The sequence below is a fragment of the Chiloscyllium plagiosum genome, unplaced genomic scaffold (assembly GCF_037043375.1).
Source record: "Chiloscyllium plagiosum isolate Xiang-an unplaced genomic scaffold, Cpla_swu_hap1 HiC_scaffold_2, whole genome shotgun sequence".
Lineage (NCBI taxonomy): Eukaryota > Metazoa > Chordata > Chondrichthyes > Orectolobiformes > Hemiscylliidae > Chiloscyllium > Chiloscyllium plagiosum.
Window position 1 is genome coordinate 48555933 of NW_028270140.1, and position 19408 is coordinate 48575340.

Here is a 19408-nt window from a genome sequence, read left to right on the forward strand (position 1 = left end):
GCAAAATCCTCAGTACTTTGTTATTTTACCAAAGGCTAGTTCAAGATGATGGAGGCTGGGGCTTCCTTTCTAAAGGGTCCTCCTGCTGGTCTACATTAACAACAACAAAAAAAGCTGCACAGACACAGGAAAATAAAACAAAGAGTGAGGAGCATATACACCACCCCACTCTCCTATAAATGTTGAGATGGAAAATCAGAACAGAAATTCACATTTGTTACCTCTTGTTAGTGGCATAGCTAAGAACAGAAACAATCACAATATCACAAAAGGCCTGATTTAGGCTGTAGTCTATATTATATTATACTGCACTGATAATTCAAGTCCGGTAAATTCGAAGGGCTGTTTTCATGGAGAGAAGAGAGGGAATTCCAGTTGAAACCCTCAGGGCAGGCACAACTGAGCTACTACGAGTGGAGCAAGAACTGAAAGCAGAACGTGCTGGAGAAACTCAGCAGGTCAGGCATCTACAGACAGAGTAACAGAGTTCACATTCCAATGCTATTGCAACTCTTGACCCAAATGGCAGTGGAAGCTTATTTTCTCTATATACTGCTCAAATCAGCCCACTGAATGTGGTGTCAGAGTCAGAGTCATGGAGTCACAGCATGGAAATAGACTCTTTGGTCCAACCAATCCATGCTAACAGTATTGAACGTTTGAGGTAAATACATAGGACGGCGTATTTAGAGGTTCAATCAACAACTGCACATGATGTCATTCTCTTACGTTTACTCTGGATATCCTTGTTTAATTGCTCACCTCCTCACAACATACGTCTTCCCTGCTCTCCTTAACTGGAAGCAATATAGTGTCACACATACTCAGAAGTCAGGTGGGTTTCTAGCTGTGCTATGAGGACACCTTTGTACCAGTGTTTCTGTTATTGACTCTATTATGATCCTAAATGGAACCATCGCATCCTTTGCTGTTCCAGCTGTCTTGCATGACATAATTCCCATCTATTTAGACGAACACATTCACTTCTATAAATGGTAGGCTCCTGAAGGGGCTTGACTAGGCATGGAGAGGGCATCCCTTTCTATTGGGAGAATTCAGAACAAGGGGTGACTGTTTAAAAATAAGTGGTTACCAATTTCATACAGAGATGAGGAGAATTTTATCTTCCCCCAGAGGGTGAAGAATGTTTGGAACTCTCTTCTCCAAAGGCAGGGAAACAGAATCTTTTAATATTTTTAAGGCAGTGGTCGATAAATTCTTGATTATCAAGGGAATGAAGAACTTTCATATTTGTGGGGAACGTAGAGCTGAGATTATAATCAGATCAACTATAGTCTTATTAAATGGCAGAGTAGGTCTACTCCTGTTCCTGGATGATATGTTTGTTTATGTTTGCATGATAACTCTCTTCATGCTTTACAAATTTGTGAAAGACCCTAAAATCGGAAGAAGGAATTCAAACATCACAAAATCCTGAACAGAATGCAACAAACAACGTGTCACTTATTCCTCAATCTTTTTCTATCACCATATCTCCACTAAATCAATACAAATAACCATTTTTCTCAAACAGTCTCTGATGTAACTAAGTATATTTGGCTACAACCGCAAAGTTAGAAAATCAAAACTTGTCGCTGCAAGCTTTCTAAGACAACACTTGTGTTTGTGTATACTGTTCATATGAAATGCTCGTATCTAGCAAAAGTATGGCACCGAGCCACATAACGAGATTCTAGAACAGATTACAAAATACTTGTGGGCAGGTTTTCAGGCGCAACGTCGAAGAACAAAGAGAGAATTCCTCAGCAACACAGAACATAGGGGCTAGACAGTTGGTCACCAATAATGCAGCAATTAATATCATAGATGCTCAAGTGACCAGAATTAGATTAGATTAATAACCGAGAATTATGTGGCTGGGGAGAAGACAGAGAAAGGGAGGGGGAGTGCAAGGGGGCATTTGAAAGAAACAATGAAAATTTTAAAATTGAGAATTGCTTAAACAGGGGATGGTGCAGATCACTGAGCACAGATAAACGACCAAGACTTAGTGCCAGTAAGGACAGAGACAGCAGAGTTTTGAAATGGCCTCATGTTTAGGAAGGTAGAATATGGGAGGTCAGCAAAGATCTGAGGCTTGAGGTAACCCACACAAGGTCTCAGCAACAGACCCACAAAGGCAGTAATGGAGTTGAACCATGTTAGAGAAGTGGAAATAGGCAGTGTTCCTGAGGTCAGAAGATCTAAGGGCTGAAAATACCATCAAATATCCAAACAGTCTAATTGGCCCCATTCTGTCCTACAACCTCAAACCACAATTTTTAAAAAAATATTTGTTCCTCCTGTACCTTCTGTTTTTTCGAACTAAAACTTTCATTAATTTCTAATTCCTAATTTATGCTGTCTTCTCTTTCACTGTTGTCAACATTGGGAGCATTATACACAATCGATCACAAGAACCCCAACCCTACATTTAACCTACATTAGACCACAATAATTCTGAGCAGGAAAACACTTTGATGGGCAATATATGAACAGATGCAACATTATAGTCTTAACAATAGAGATCTTCAGAAGGGTAATCTTTTATAGCATTGTAGAATCAGGAACAAAATAGTAAATCAAAGGTAAATATCCATCCTTCTTTTACCAAATGCAGAAACTTAATATACTCTGGGCACACTAAATTTTGCAAATTGCCCGTGAAACTTTTCTTGTGCACGAAGGCAGGTAGGTAATTAGCCATTATCCACGAGAGATTGTAGGCATTTCTCTCCATTAGAAGATAATTGGTTAAGTGGCTTGTGGGGCACCGCTTGGCATTAAGCACAGAACAAAGTGTAAGTCCGAGTTTAAGTCAGCCGGAAGAGGAATTGTAGCCAGGCCGCTGCTACCCGTCTTTCAAAGCCATCTCTAGCTAACTGAGCTAAGGAACCAGTTTTGAGGAAGGGTCACTGGATCTGAAATGCAGACTGATTTCTCTTCATGGTTGCTGACTGACCTGTTGAGCTTTTCCAGTAATTTCTGTTTTTGTTTCCAAAGTAAGGAACCCCTTTATCAATGAAGATCCGCAGGCTGTTAGACTATGGGCTACTACAATTAAACTAAATTCTGCTTTCTAATTTTCTGATAGAATATAAGTAGGAATGGGAACCCAAATTAGTTAATTCCAGAATGTAGCATCGTGTCTGATTATCACAATTTCATTGCTGTTTCGGTAAATATCAGCCATGAGCCCAAATGATCCTGAGTCAACCTCACTTCTGTTTTAAATGGCACCTTGCCAAAAAAAATTTCCATCTCTGAAAACCAACTTAACTGCTTTATTTTTGCAGTCCATTCAATGCAGTTCATTTAATCTGAAAATGTGTTGCTGGAAAAGCGCAGCAGGTCAGGCAGCATCCAAGGAGCAGGAGAATCGATGTTTCAGGCATGAGCCCTTCCTGAAGAAGGGCTCATGTCCGAAACGTCGATTCTCCTGCTCCTTGGATGCTGCCTGACCTGCTGCGCTTTTCCAGCAACACATTTTCAGCTCTGATCTCCAGCATTTGCAGTCCTCACTTTCCCCTAGCAGTTCATTTAATGTCAACATGTGTAAAATAAATCATTACATAAGCAAACAAATATCTCAACAGTAAAATCAGGATGGACAAATTCTTAAGACCAATCTAAGCCTGGAAGGAATTCCATGCGCATATTATGAATACAAAATCTGACAAGTGAACAGGAAAAAAAATGTAGACCCAAAATGTATTCCATTATTCGCTGAAAAAACACTTACGTGGAAAATATAAATGAACACATTTGTGAATGCAATGGTTTTCTTTATATGCAAGCCTTTCCCATTCCCTACTGGAACTTTTTAATAATCAGTGAATTCTCTCTCTTTCTCTTCCCCCTTGCAGAAATTTTTGCATCAGCTCTAACTCTGAGTGTGGTGCCTGATGACTGGAGGGCGGCTAATGTTGTACCTTTGTTTAAGAAAGGTTGTAGAGTGAAAACGAGGAACTATAAACCTGCGAGTCTGACATCAGTTGTTGGTAAATTGTTGGAGGTGATTATGAAAGGTAGGATTTATGGACATTTAGAGAGGCAAAAATTGATTAGGTATTCTCAGCATGGTTTTGTGCGAGGAAAATCATGTCTCACAAACTTGATTGAGTTTTTTGAGTAAGTTACCAAAAAGATTGATGAGCGCAGAGCAGTAGATGTTGCTTACTTGAACTTCAATAAAGCCTTCGACAAGGTTCTGCATGGTAGACTAATTTGTAAAGTCAGTCCACATGGGATTCAGGGTGAGCTTGTCAATTGGATACAAAATTGCTTTAACGGCAGGAGACAGAGTGGTGATGGAGGGGGAAAATCGCTTTTCAGACGAGAGGGGATCAGTTCTGGGTCCTTTTTGGTTTGTCATTTATATAAACGATTTGGATGAGAATAGAGAAGACATGGCTAGTAATGTTGCAGATGACACCGAAACTGAGGGTAAAGTAGACAGTGAAGAAGGTTTTCTAAGTTTACAAAGGGATCTTGATCAAATCGGTTAATGAGTTGAAAAATGACAGATGGAGTTCAATCTTGATAAACGTGAGGTATTGCATTTTGGTACAACAAACAAGGGTAGGGTTTAATGGTAGGACCTTGGATGGTGTTGTAGAACAGAGGGATTTACGGGTGCAGGTACATAATGCTTTGAAGTTTGCATCACTTTTGAAGGATGGTTCAAAAGGCGTTTCACATGCCTTGCCTTCATTGCTCAAACCTTTGAATGTAGGAGTTCAGAATTCATGTTGAGATTGTACATGACATTGGTCAGGCCTCCATTGGAATACTGTGTCCAGTTCTGGTCGCCCAGTTATAGGAAGGATGGTATTAAGCTTGAGAGGGTTCAAAAGAGATTTCCCAGGATGTTGCCAAGAATTGAGTTATAAAGAAACGCTGGATACGCTGGAGCATAGGAGGTTGACAAAGGACCTTATATAAGTTTATAAAATAATGAGGGGTATAGTTAGAGTTAATGGTAGTTGTCTTTTCCCTCGGATGGGGATTTCAAGATTTTTAATGTGACAGGATTGATTTTAAAAAGACGTTAAGAAGCAAATATATTTTTCTGCATGTGGTTCATGTGAAAAGAACCTCCTGAGAAAATGGTGGATACAGGTACAATTATACCATTTAAAAGACATTTGGATAAGTACATAAATCGGAAAGCTTTGGAGGGATACGGGCCAGGAGTAAGCAAGTGGGAATAGTTTAGTTTGGGATTATGTTCAGCATGGAAGGGGTTGTTTCTATGAGTCTGACGTGATCCCATCCAACAAATATCAAGCTATTCTCATCACAACATCTTGGTGCGTGAGAAGTAACTTCAACTTGACACCTCTTGGTCACCTGTCAAAGTTTATGACACCTAGGAGAATGCAATTATAGACAGAAAAGTCAAACTAAGATCAACCAGATCTTATTGAATGGTAGAGCAGACTCGATGAGTGACTAACTCTTGCTTTTATGTTTCTCTGGCCTTTTTAAAAATAAGTTAAATCAAGAAGCTAAAACTTTTACACAGAACAGTCAAAGCTGTTATGTGGACAGTGTCATACTGATGTTAACAATGTTAATATTAACACATTTACAGGACATTCTTCTGCCAGCAACAATATGTTCTCGGTTGTATCATCATCCTAAAAATAAAGAGTCCCTAGAAAAGCAATCTATTCCCTCTTTCAATTTTTTTCCTTTTTTCCTCTTTGATGGGACGTTGGTGTCGTTGGTAAGACTAGCATTCGTTCCCATCCCTAATTATCTTTAAATAGAGGGGAGTTAAGAGTCAACCACATTGGGATGGGTTTAGTCACATGGCCAGACTGGGTAATGATGGGTGACTTTGTTCCCTAAAAGATGATGGTGGTTTTCAGGTTCACTGGCACAGAGCTCAGTTTCTTGCCAGAGCTATTAAATGAATTCAAATGCTGTGATGGGCTTGAATCCAGACACAGCATTAACTGGGCCTTTAGATTATTTGTTCAGTGACATTACCACTATATCACCGTCTCCCACCAAATCATTCACTTCCAAATATCAATTAACTACTGAATAGTCCTGTTAGTTAGAAAAGGAATACAAGCATTATCCTTTAAGTTACTTACAGTTCTCTGGTTCTCTCCTTTTGAACTTAAATAAGCCTTAATTGCTGCTAATCCAGCATATTCGCCTTGTGCGCCACTGTACAAGAAATCAAAGTAAAAGCACATGAGTAATACTAAACAAGATGTATGAACACTAAGTTGTTGCTATTTTATAAATATCTCTTTTATGTCATCTATAAATGAGATACTGCTTTCTTGAGAACATCTTCTACTTTTTAAGTTTATGCATATCGGGCCTGATTGGGCAGAATGAAAGAATTATTTTGTGATAACAATATCCCTAGACCAACAAATATTAATGTACATCAGATCAGCAACTGCTGGAAGTTTCTTGCACCAGAAAATCCAGTGTCAACTAGTTTAAATACTGCCAAACCTTAAGACAGTATTCCTGCCAGTAACCTGATTAACGTTTGAAGGGGTGAAAATGTGTTGCTGGAAAAGTGCAGCAGGTCAGGCAGCATCCAAGGAACAGGAGAATCAACGTTTCGGGCATAAGCATAGGCATAGGTTCCAGCATCTGCAGCCCTCACTTTCTCCTTAATGTTTGAAGAGGGTACAGCATATGGAAGGGAAAAGGCTAAGACTAAATGTTCAGAACAACAATGACCACCTCTGCAGTGTTGAAAGAAGTTCAAAGCTCACCAGTTTAGAAAAAGGAATGAGTGTTTTCAAATGGGTATGAGAACATGTGACAGAATGATTACAGAGAGGCACATAGGTATTCCTGAGAACAATTCAAGCCCCATTGTTTTTGCATGACCCCAAATCCCCAGTCCTAAACTCAAAGTCACTTTGCAGTGATCATGGAAGTGTTTCTAATCTGCAATTACCTTCTAAAAGGGGAAATTGGGAAGGAACAGATAATGCAGATGAGAAACTTACACATTATCAAATACAAAGCATCAGGACACCAACGAAGCCTTCTGGCACCTCCAAAACAAGACTAAATATGGGTTTGAACTGCAGTGAATAATTTTGCTGAGTGACATTATTGAGTACACGATTTGTTATTGCTATCCCTCCTTTGTCAGGATAGTTTTTTTGTAAATTCAGTCGTGGCATGTGGGTGTTGTTGGCTGGGCCAGTAGTTATTGCCCATCTGAAGACGATGGTGGTGTGCTGCTTTCTTGAACTGCTGCAGTCCATTTGCTCTAGGTGGACCCACAATACTGTTTGGGAAAAAATTCCAGGGTGTTGATCCAGCAACAGTGAAAGAATGGTGATATATCCAAGTGTGGATGTGGGATGATTTAAGGCCAACTTGTAGGAGTTGGTGGCCCCACGTATCCGCTACCCTTTTCCTTTGAAGTGGAAGTGGTCATAGGTTTGATTCAACCACCAAAGTTATTTAACTGGCATTATTGAGTCAGAGACGTACAGCATGGAAACAGACCCTTCGGTCCAACCCGTCCATGCCGACCAGATATCCCAACCCAATCTAGCCCCACCTGCCAGCACTCGGCAGGTCCCTCCAAATCCTTCCTATTCATATACCCATCCAAATGCCTCTTAAATGTTGCAATTATACCAGCCTCCACCATTTCCTTTGGCAGCTCATTCCATATACGTACCACCTTCTGAGTGAAAAAGTTGTCCCATAGGTCTCTTTTATATCTTTCCCCTCTCAACCTCTAGTTCTTGACTCCCCCACCCCAGGAAAAAGACTTTGCCTATTTACCCTATCCATGCCCCTCATGATTTTGTTCAACCTCTATAAGGTCATCCCTCAGCCTCCAACGCTCCAGAGAAAACAGCTCCAGCTTGTTCAGCCTCTTCCCCAAATCCTCCAACCCTGGCAACATCCTTGTAAATCTTTTCTGAACCCTTTCAAGTTTCACAACATCTTTCCGATAGGAAGGAGACCAGAATTGCATGCAATATTCCAACAGTGGCCTAACCAATGTCCTGTACAGCCGCAACATGACCTCCCAACTCCTGCACTCAATACTCTGACCAATAAAGGAAAGCATACCAAATATCCTATCCACTGCAACTCCACTTTCAAGGAGCTATGAACCTGCACTCCAAGGTCTCTTTGTTCAGCAACACTCCCTAGGACCTGCAAAATTTTGCAAATGTCAGAGGGAACCAAAATATATTTCAAGCGAAATGATTAAATCACAGTTTAATAGTTCTTTAAGACATCCAACATTTCACAAAGTCATGGTTTTATAGAGATAAGCCAAACAAACACACAGGTATACAATAAAATCCCTACAAGAAATAGGAATTCTAAATTTGTTTTTTATACACTGTTTAAGCAAGCAAAAAGATTAGATAACACTTAAAAAGTGCAATAATCTATACAGAGGGCATGTCATCAATAACTGAAAGATACCAGTGCTACAGAAGAAAATGCTGAATTGGCAATTTATCTACTAATTAACAGGAAATTGGGAAGAGTTGGTACTACTACAGCTCTGCTGAACTCCTGACGATGAAAAATAAAATCTCAATCAAGAGTGTGGTGCTGGGAAAGTACAGCAGGTCAGGCAGCATCCAAGGTGCAGGAATATCGACGTTTCGGGCAAAAGCCCTTCATCAGGAACAAGTATAGAATGGCATTCCTGGTGAAGGGCTTTTGCTGGAATCGTCGAGTCTCCTGTTCCTCTGATACTGCCTGACCTGCTGTGCTTTTCCAGTACCACACTCTCGACTTTAATCTCCAGCATCTGCAGACCTCACTGGCAGAATAAAATCTCAGTCTGTCTTTTCAAGACAGTCTTGACTTTTGTGTTCCTCTGGGCACACGGGAAGAAAAAGCCTCTTTCCTACTACATTTTCTATGATAGAAATCCTACAGTGTGGAAGCAGGCCTATCGAGTCCATACCGATCCTCGAAGTAGCATTCTATCCAGACCTACACCTTCCATACCCCTGCAATTTTGCATATCCCATGGCTAACTGACGTAGCCTGCATACCCCTGGACACTATGGGCAATTTAGTAGCACCAATCCACCTAAACCCCAGACCCTTGGACTGTTAGCGGAAACCAGAGCACCCAGAAGAAACCCTCGCAAACTTCACACTGACAGGTGCCCAAGGGTGAAATCAATGGTGGGCCCTGGCGCTTTGAGGCAGCAATACTAACCACTGAGCTGCCCTCTTTGCCATATTTCTTCTCTTCCCTCACCGAGGTATTGATATTCTCTTGCAATTCTCTTCCATGCAGGCTGAGAAATTCTGACAGCTTGCCCAAGCAGCACATGATTCACAAATGAGTCAGGACAGTGAGTGGTGGTAGGTATTCTGACAGTTTAAGCCAAATCACTCGTGTCCAAACACATACGCAACTCCAGTCAGGGTGGGTAGGGACTGATGCTTTTTCCCCCCAAAGGCACTTGAGACCAAGAGTCCAGGAAGTCATTTCAAGGAATTAGCTAAATTTACCAGAGGATGTTGAGATCTGTGGGGTATCTTTTAACTTAATGAATCTAAAAAACTTTTTTTTCCCCAATACATGCTTGTTGATTTAATGATTTACGTCATAATTACCCTCGCACAGCTTGTATTTTCTGGGTGCCTAATGGTCATTGCTGAGAGTAGTTGAGTAGGTAATCTTTGGCTGAAAATTAAGACAGCAGTTTTATTTCTTTCCATACTTCTTGTTGAAGTATTATCAATTCTATTTGGTGTGATATAACTAATGTGAACTTATCATTAGATTAGGCTCCTGTTATCTATATTATGTACATAAGATTATGATTGTGCTAAATCATCATGTTCCTTTCTAATTAAACAAAATTAGAGTGTATCTGTTGTAAATAAAAACTGCCCAAAGTACAGTTTGGTCACTGATCAGAATCATTTTATTACGTTATACAGTCTTTAGAACGTTTTGGATTTGGGTTGAGAATATAACATTCCCTGCATTACAAATAGCTCTGACTGCTATCCACTGTCGAGGATCATTGAAGAAAGGCAATGATTAACCTGGGTGATGTAACATTAATCCTATATTGCATATTGAACTGTAATGAGTCAGCACCTTTGGAAAGCAATGCAAGGTCAACTACACCTCCTGCGTGAATTTCTATTTATGATCCTGCCAATCCTAAGGCCTAAAGTCGCTATGCCTCAGGCCTTTGACATTAAGGCTGAGATCATCTAACCAGCTAAGTATGTCATTTTCACTCCTCTTCCCCTTGCTCACCGAGTGAAGATTTTCTTAAGATTTTCCTTGTCTCCAGCCTCTAACTTCTATCTTTCTCCAGTTTTTCTCCTTTGAGCTCATTGTGTTCAGGAGACCCACTTCCCGCTTCCTCAAAGCTACTCCCCCAGAACCCCAGAGCTCGTAACTTTTTTTCTTGGGAAACTAGAATAGTCAATATTGCTAATAGCTCTGCTCCTCAGCTACTGGCCTCTTCTCCTTCAAATCTACATTACTACCTTTCCCCTCAAATAGCAACTGTTTCAAACGCCAGTCCTGTTTTCAAACTCTCTTTCCTCTACAAAGTCTTTGAAAGTCTTATCAATCCCCACCCCTTCCAAAAATCCACCTTTCTCAGTAATTCCATTTTTGACTTCCTCCACTTAGGAGTCAACCTCAGCCATAGCCCTGCAGACGTTTTTTCAAAATCAGAATTACAAATGATATTGCAAGTGACTGTTATAAAGATCCTCCTAGTCCTTCCTAATCTGCTGTACAGTCTTTGACATGATCAGCACAATGTCCTCCTCTAACCACTCATTAGCATTAGCTAGAACTGGCTGTGACCGCTCTCATGATGCTATTATTGTTTATCTTATCACAATCAAAGTATGACTAGCAATAGGCTCTCTTCCTTCTCCTACACCTTTATCCCTGTGTCACCCATACTGACACCAATATCTCATCTACATGAAGCACGACACCATCCCCCACAAGAACATTATGTGATAAACGCAGCATCAGTTTTCAAATATGAACTGAGAGCATCCAGCTCTTCCACACCACTAACTGGTCTCAGCCCCTCCACCGTTTCAGAATTGTAAGACAGTTTGCACATGTCTATTACTGAATAAACGAAGTTCTCCAACTGAATACAAGGAAAACAAATCCATTCACAATTCAATCTGTCCTCAGCTTGCCTGCTGTTCGATCATTCATTGATCACCTGGAGACTTGACTAAAATAACGCCACAGAAGCTGGTATCCTGTCACTCAATCACTCTTTATTTAGGCATGAACAGTCCTTGACTTTAATACTGCCTCATACAGTCAGCCTACCAGAGTGTCAGTATCTCTGATACTCAACTTTTACATTTGTCAGCCATGATTCCCTGACTGGACTAGGTTAGAGAACTAATCAGAGAACTCATATTCTACACAGTCCAGCTGGCTGACCTCGTTACAATCACTATATCTTTCCCTGAGTCCACAGATATAGATCGGTCCCTTTCCATGAAGGGACTCCTGGGGTGTTTAGTACCAGGTCACGTTTCTCTGACTTGTCACTTGACATGCGTGGCATGTAACGTATGGGAACTCATCTTTGACGCCAGTAGCACCTCAGTAGAAATTCCCCCTCTTCTTCTGGTGGCTAAGGCATCGAAGAGTCTACTTCCGTCAATATGTCTCTGATTCAGAGGACTCGACACCCTTTGACAGAGATGGTGAATCCATGGATTCCAGCAACGTGTCTGAACATTGAGGGGGAGGGCACATGTTGTTCCTACACTATTTGAAATTTCATAGCTTTTCACATGGCCCACCTAACTTTTCAGGCCCGTCGCATTTACCCGGACTTTATATGTCACTAGGGCTGACCTCGCACCTTAACCATGTGGGGCCATTTTTGTGATTCTTACACAAAACATCGTCCTTTGTATGAAACTAATCTCTCTTACTTTGCAGAGCCTTGGGCCTGGTAGTGGAGTTCCTGATGATGTTTCACCCTTCCCCAGAAGATCAGGGAAGATCAGACAATGTGGTATGGAATCTTCTATTCATTAACAACGCTGCCGGAGCTATCCCTGTAGTTGCATGTGGGGTTGTTCTATAATCAAACAAGAACTATGATAGCTTGGTATCAAGTGAGGCTGTTGGCTTTTTCTTCAATCGAGTCTTTAAAGTTTGGACTGTATTTTCTGCCAAACCATTGGATAATGGGTGGGGAGAAGCTGTCTTTATGCGTCAAATCCATTCAACTTTAAGCAATAATCAATCAAATTCCCTGCTGGTTAACAATGACCTGTTATCTGTGACTAACACTTCTTGGACTCTATGGTGCTGCAAACGATGCACATGGTTTTTCTATTGTTACCCCAATGTTTGATGAATGGACTCTATGCATGTTTAACCACTTTCAATGGGCATCCACAATAACCAAGAACACTGAACACATGAACAGATCTGCATAGTCAACGCAGTCCAAGCTTTTCCCAGAGGTTCCCACAAATATAGGGGAGTTGGTGGTGGTAATCTTTGTCCTCATTTGCACTTTGGGCACTGTCCCACCAACGTGGCTATGTCTGCGCTCAAGCCTGGCCACCAGAAAAAACTTCTCACAAACACCTCAATTTTGGAGACCCCTGCCTGGCCCTGGTGGAATTCTGCCAGTTTTCTATGTCAACCTTTGCTCAGGGCAATCACTCTTTCTCCACATAATATGCTGTACTCTACCGTGAGCTGGTCACTCTGGGTCTAAAAAGGTTTCAATTCTTGTTGACAGGCCTTTGCTTTCCACCACTGAAACCAGTTGCTTCAGTTTGGAAGGGCCTGAATCCTTTTGTGCCCAAAGTCTAATATTGTTAGTTGTGACTGGAAGTGTCCAAACATTACAGACTCCTTCACTGGTGGTGTATCTGCTAATGGGAGATGGCTCAATGCATTCGCATTTGCTATTTGGCTTCCTTGACTGTGTTCAATTATCGACTCATTATTAACTTTCGGCAGGATGTTACTCATGCACCCCTACACATTAACAGCACAAATGTGGAATAAATGAAGCTCCAAGGAGTGGTCATCCACAACAAGCTTTCTTGGACTCATGTGGGCGTATTGGTTACAAATGCCCAACAATGCCTTTTCTTCCTCAGGCAGCTGAGGAAATTTGGCATGACCATGAATAGCCTTGCCAACTTTTATTGGTGTGCCATCAAGAGCATTCTGTCTGGATGTTCACTACCTGGTGTGGCATTCAAGATCGGACACGGTTACACAGAGCGGTGACCTTGGACTGGACAATCACAAAGGCTAACCTCCCATATATCGAACCTATCTACCAGGCCCGCTGTCAAGGAAAGGCCACCAGCATTCTCAAAGATCCATACTACCCAGGCAATGTTTTCCTACAACCTCTATCATCAGAGAGAAGGTACAGAAGCCTGAACACACGCACCAACCGGTTTCTAAACAGTTTCTACCCGACTGTTGTTAGAATACTGAATGGACTCACATTTGTCAGTACCTGTGTTTTTGTTTTAGCTGCTGTTTACCTATTATTTACTTATCTATGCTACTTAACTATGTGATCTGCCTGTGTTGCTCGCAAGACAAAGCGTTTCACTGTGCCTTGGTACACTTGACAATAAATTCAATTCAATTCTAACTTATAATTACACACACATTGTAACAGAGCCCACCGCTGAATGTGGCCCACATCTACAGGCGGCAATGCCTTCTCCTCTTTAAAAAGGTATTGTTGAAATTCCGGACCCCAAATATCCTTCTTTTTCTATCTGAGTGCATTTACACTCTGCATTAGCAATGTTCCTGGATGCATAAACTATTGGGCATTCCTCTCTATTTATGAGCTAATATCACCAAGGCCATACAGGGAAGGCTCTGCACGTCACAACCAGATATTTATTGGACCCAGGTTTGATTCCACCCTCAGGCAACTGTCTGTGTGGTGTTTTCACATTATCCCCATGCCTATGTGGGTTTCCTCTGGATGCTCTGGTTTCGTGCCACAGTCCAAAGATGTGCAGGTTAGGTGGATTGGCTGGGTTAAATTGCTCACAGTGCCCAAGGATATACAGGTTAGGTGGATTAGCTGGGTTACAGGGATAGGGTAGGGGGGGTGGGATGCTCTGGGTTGGTGTGGATACAGTGTAGGAATTCTATTCTAAATAGTGATCAACCTCTGAGGTGTTGGCTCACGATCCCAATAAATATCTTGACATGCAAAGCTTCCCTGTCTGGCCTCGGGGTGGTAGTAGCTCATAAGTTGTTTATGCATCCAATAATTTACACCCAATAGTTTATACATTGCTAGTGCAGAATGTAAATAAACCCAAACAGAAAAAGAAGGATTAGTGATCATATTTGGGGTCTGGAAGTTCCACAAATTTGTTTAAAATGTCCACAAAAGCGAATAGACCCGTTGCACTTCAAAAATCAGCAAAACCAGTGCTGTCCATTTCAAGAACTGGACTAGTTTGATCATTTCTTCACCTTCCAGCCTTCTGATTTCTGCCTCTGCTTCTATCTATAAGGCAAATGGCACTGGGCAAACCCTGCAGATTTGAGTTGTTTCCTGGTCATCATGCAAGGTGGCTTTGGCTCCTCTGATAGTCCCTAGGCCTTCCTGGAAGACCTCTGGGTATTTATTTAGGACTTCACTCAGGCAGCCATTTACCAACAGAAAAATGTTGAGCCAGTCCAGCTGAATCTCTCCCAACCAATTCTGCCCCATAAAGCTTGTGCCCAAGCCTTTTACTACAAATATCATTGGTAACTGAACCAACTGCTTCTCATAAAAGACCAGAATGAAATTTGTACCCTCAACTTGTAAAGGTTGCCCAGTATAGATTCTTAGTCTCACTGAGGTCTTGCACAAATTCAAGGGCTGGAGTCCAGTGTGAATTTTGTTAAATACCAATTCTGCAGTCACTGAAATGGCCCTGGCAATATCAACCTCCATTAGAACCAGGTGACCATATATTTTGATTGGTTCTCATTTTAATGTTGCTAAGTAATTTAACTGTTCCAAACCAGCTGTCGGTGGAGCTTGTAGGGTATGAACTCTCCTAGATACTGGTCTATGAGTTAACTTACTCAATTTAGGTCGAGTAGAACTCTTTTGCTGTTTTGAGTCCACAGGATCATTGTTGGCCAGGATTCTGGAGAAAACTTTAACCATTTGGCCAATGCTTGTCTTTGTTTTGGAGTTTTACCATGGGCTGACCTAGAGTCCTTCTGTTCAGGATGTATCTTGAGTGAGATGATATAATTGCCTCCACTCAAGTCGTGCTCTCCACTTGCATCGGAATACCGTGCAACTTGTACGCTTCACCTGCCATATTTTCCAATGACAAACCAATTTATTTCTGTTTGAAATCTAGTTGGGCTTCAACTAGCATTTGGTTTTGCAAAAGTTACATCATTAATCCCAAATACCAGATGGTCTCTAAATATCTCATTAAGGGCTAAACCAAATTCACAGTTCTTTGCCAGTTGTTTTAACTGAGTCAAAAACCCAGATAGTATCACTTTTACTCGGCAGTTCAATAACTGGGGAATCTATCTCAGAATTAGAGGAACTTTAGGTCATAATATTACTTAACTATGACAGGCAATTCTTGAAAGGTGTTATTATCTGGTGCCTTAGGGAAAGTGAAGGTCCTAATGACAGGAAAAGTTGTAGTTTCACAGGCTATCCAGTGAATTACTCGTTGGTTTATCTGCCACAATGTAGTTTGCCCGGAAAAAAGTTTTGTCACATTCCTTTCACATACTGGGTCCAGGCCTGGATGGCAGGGTCGAACAAATCAAGTTTCCCAAACAAATGTACAATGTAAGGAATGCTTACCCCAACTCAAAGATGACTGTTGCAAGCATGTTCCTTCAGGATCGTGCTTTGCTTTCATCGCTACTGAAATAATATCATAGGGACCAGTATCCCATCAGTAAGTCACCCTTTATTTTAGCATGAACAGTCCTTCAGTATAGTACTGCCTCCTACAGAGTCAGACACCAGTGTTAATATCTCTGACACTCACCATTTTATATGTCAGCCTAGGCTTCCTGATTGGACCAGATTAACACCCCAATCAGGTAGCTTCTATTCTATGAGGCCCAGCTACTGAACTCATTACAATCACTGCACCGACTATTCTCATGCACTCTCAGTTGGTGTCCCATATTTCACCCTCTGTAAACTAGAGGTCATGCAAAGCCCTGCTTGTACCAAATCCTGTTCACCCATCACCCTGGATTTCCAACCTACCATGGCATAGGTTAAGAAAGATCTCAATTTTAAAAATCTCACCCTTGTTTACCAATCCCTCAATAGGGATTTCCATCTCTGAATCTCCTCCGAAATGCCAAGTATGTGCACTCTTCCAATACTGGCCTCTTGAGCATACCCAGAGGTTAAACTCTCCGCCACTGATTTAAGTGCTTTCAGCTACAGATGTCTGAGAATTCTCTCCCTCAACCTCTTCACACCTTTCTCCCTCTTTAAAGACAGTCTTTGAAACCAATCTGCTTGATCAAGCTTTCATTCTTAATACTTTTGGATCAATGGAAACTTTTGTTTGATAATGCTCATATGAATAATGTTGAGAGTCTTTACAATACGAAAGGTGCTACATAAATAAATACATGAGGCTTCGCATGGTGTTTACTGTAGTTAACTGCAAGTGAATCCAAACAAATGTAACCGAGCAACACAGTGATTTTCAGCATCAAATGTTAGGATTTCAACTTTCAACTCATTTTGATTTCATTTCCAGTTACAGATTTACAAAACTAAGTAGGAAACTTTGTCGAATTGACTTTATCCATGGGGATGTGTAGCGACGCTGGTTACATTAAGGAGCTTTGGAATCAATAAGCAAGGACAGAAATGACAGCTTTTAATGCTGCCGACATCATGTAGTTGAATTAGGGTCAGGGAACTGTGGAGGTTGGGCTTTCGACGAGAAGGCAACTGAGATTCTGAAAACAGTCACTGGCAATGTCTCCCTCTGGGTGTGCAGACAGTATAGTAAAGGATGGCAGCCTCAACAGCAAGGGAAACCCTTGGAAACACCATGCTCCACCCTCACCAATGATGCCAATTACTTCCCCATTTACCAGGCATGATCAATCTCGGAGCTCAACCCCACTCCACCTGGCTTCTCAAGTCTACTCAACCTTCCTGCTCCTAGCCAGTTGCTGTCTCAGCTATGGCCTCTCCCATTGGCTGGCCCCTCCTGAAGGTGGATTCTTCGCCCTTAAGAAGGTATAGAAGACCTGATACCAGACCATTAATTGTGTGATGGCTCAGGAATCAGGTCAGGGTGCCAGGAAAGGCTGAGACAGGGTTGCCCTGGTTTGTACGCCCTCTATTAGGTGCTGTTAACCTTGGTATTAACTTTAACCCAACTGTAACATGATACTTCAGATGTGAAGCAGCAGAGAAATCCCAGGGCAGCAGACTAACAGGAGTCAGACAAAACAGCAATAGCTGCAGTAAAAGTAACAACAACTCTCAAGGGCTTTAACACCAACCAGGACAAAGCAATCCATTTGACGGGTGTACATCCACTCCATCTAATAAGATCACTCAGTAGCAGCAGAGCATTGCATCTACAAGATCCACTGCTGAAATTCACGAAGGTTACAGCGCTTTCCAACCCACACCTCCATCATCCAGAAGGATGAGGGCAACAGATACATGGAATTACCACCATCTGTAAATTCCCTTCCAAGTCTCACACCATCCTAACTTGGAACTGTATTGCCTATACTTCAGTGTCACTGAGTCAAAAATCACAGAAATTCCTTCCTAATAGCACTGTGGATGCCCCAGCACCTCAAGGACTGCAGCAGTTAAAGTTGGCAGCTCACCATCCACCAGGGCAATTAGGGATGGGCAATGAATGCTGTCCCAGCTGCAAAGTGCATACCATGTAAATGAATAACAAGATGTCAAAGGGATGGTGTGATGATACACTTATGTGATTACTATACTGGGACTAAAGCAAACACTGCAATCGTAATAAAAGATACAATATGAAAACATTGAAGGCCAACCTATTTGGCTGGAAAGAAATTTTGTCGTATCCAGTGATTTCACACAAGTCCCGCTCCAGTTCCTGGAATAACTGCTGGTATCCTTGCGCCTGATCCAGAGGTACAAAAGGGTGCACATTCCCAAATTCTAGCCAAGTAATGGGCTACAAAGAAAACACAAGGAGCCGGGAAAAGGGGGAAACACAACATTCATTTATGAAATCGATCATGTAGCTATAACTTGTCCAGACCTGCAAAATTGACAAAATACAAACATGTGACTTGTAACTAGGATAATATAATGACACTACTTAATTAAGAGGTTGCATCCTAATGATATTCAGATTAATATCTCCATATTTAGTATGGATTTTATAATCCTTGGCTTCACGTTTGAACCATCTTCAGAAAGTTCACCCAAAAGAAATTTGGTTGGAACTCTGGTTAGAGTTGTTTGGTTTTGATTCTTTATTGTGGATATATAATGGGCTATCCAAACCTTCACTGCGCAAGTATGCTGACAAACTAGCAGAATGAGGGTGGATGAGGAGAATACCATACCTGGGGCGTTGTACAGGTACAGTTCAGACAACACTCCTTGAATTTTTCAAATATTCAATATTTTAAAGTCCTCCATTTAAGGATCCAGAGCCATCTGATTTTGGGGGGTGGGTGGGCACAGTGTGGCACCTGGGGTAAATCATACTGCACCCGCCATCCCCAACAGGTTTCCATGAAGTTCTTTTGAATGAATGATGTGTTGTGGTCTTCAAATCAAATGAAACAGGAAGTCACACAATGTTACTCCCAACTATTCACAGGTCAGCCAGAGCCTGGTTTTCCAGGTCCTCCCAGATGCCAAGGTCCCACCGTGCAGCCGCTTCAATCAGAGGATCCGGTGCACTCGCTCCAGCCTAGGGTCAGTTCGGTAAAGATCACGGTTTGCCTTCAACTAGTGCTGATCTTGCTGTGTTCAGCTGGTGCTAACTGCCACAAGGCAATTAAACCAGTCTATCAACTGGACCCTCAAGCAGGCATTGTGCAAAACCTGTTTCTTGCATATTCACCGTACGGAACAACCTCAATTATCTGAACAAGAATTACCCGAATTTCGGATTATCCGAACAAGATCTCAAGGTCCCATAAAAATGCTATCCATTATCCGAACTCAGTTATCCAAACAAAATACTCCCAGCCAATCTCCTTCGGATAATTGAGGTTGTTCTGTAGTCCGTCTTTGTGATCTCTATCAGCTTGGCTTTGGCACGTATGTGCCTAGTGCCTGCGCAGTCAAATTTCTGAGTCTGAGCATGTGATTAGGGAGCCAGTGCTGTGGGTACAAGTCTGCTTTTGCTGCAAAAGCACACTCAC

General features: G+C 41.7%; 1 protein-coding gene and 1 long non-coding RNA gene across 3 annotated transcripts in view; one reads left to right on the plus strand and one right to left on the minus strand.

The window, feature by feature from the left end:
* The window catches only part of gldc (glycine dehydrogenase (decarboxylating)), a 175215-nt gene that overhangs the window by 70164 nt on the left and 85643 nt on the right, over positions 1 to 19408 (minus strand). For both annotated transcript variants that reach the window (XM_043715133.2, XM_043715152.2), the window contains 2 exons: positions 18059 to 18201; positions 6108 to 6183 (listed from right to left, as the gene is read on the minus strand). In XM_043715133.2, the coding sequence (XP_043571068.1) occupies positions 6108 to 6183; positions 18059 to 18201 (219 nt within the window). The remainder of the gene's footprint in view (positions 1 to 6107; positions 6184 to 18058; positions 18202 to 19408) is intronic.
* On the plus strand, positions 10159 to 18964 carry LOC148151895 (uncharacterized). The gene is made up of 3 exons (XR_015760188.1): positions 10159 to 10230; positions 11948 to 12023; positions 18859 to 18964. It is a non-coding gene; the product is annotated as an uncharacterized LOC148151895 (long non-coding RNA).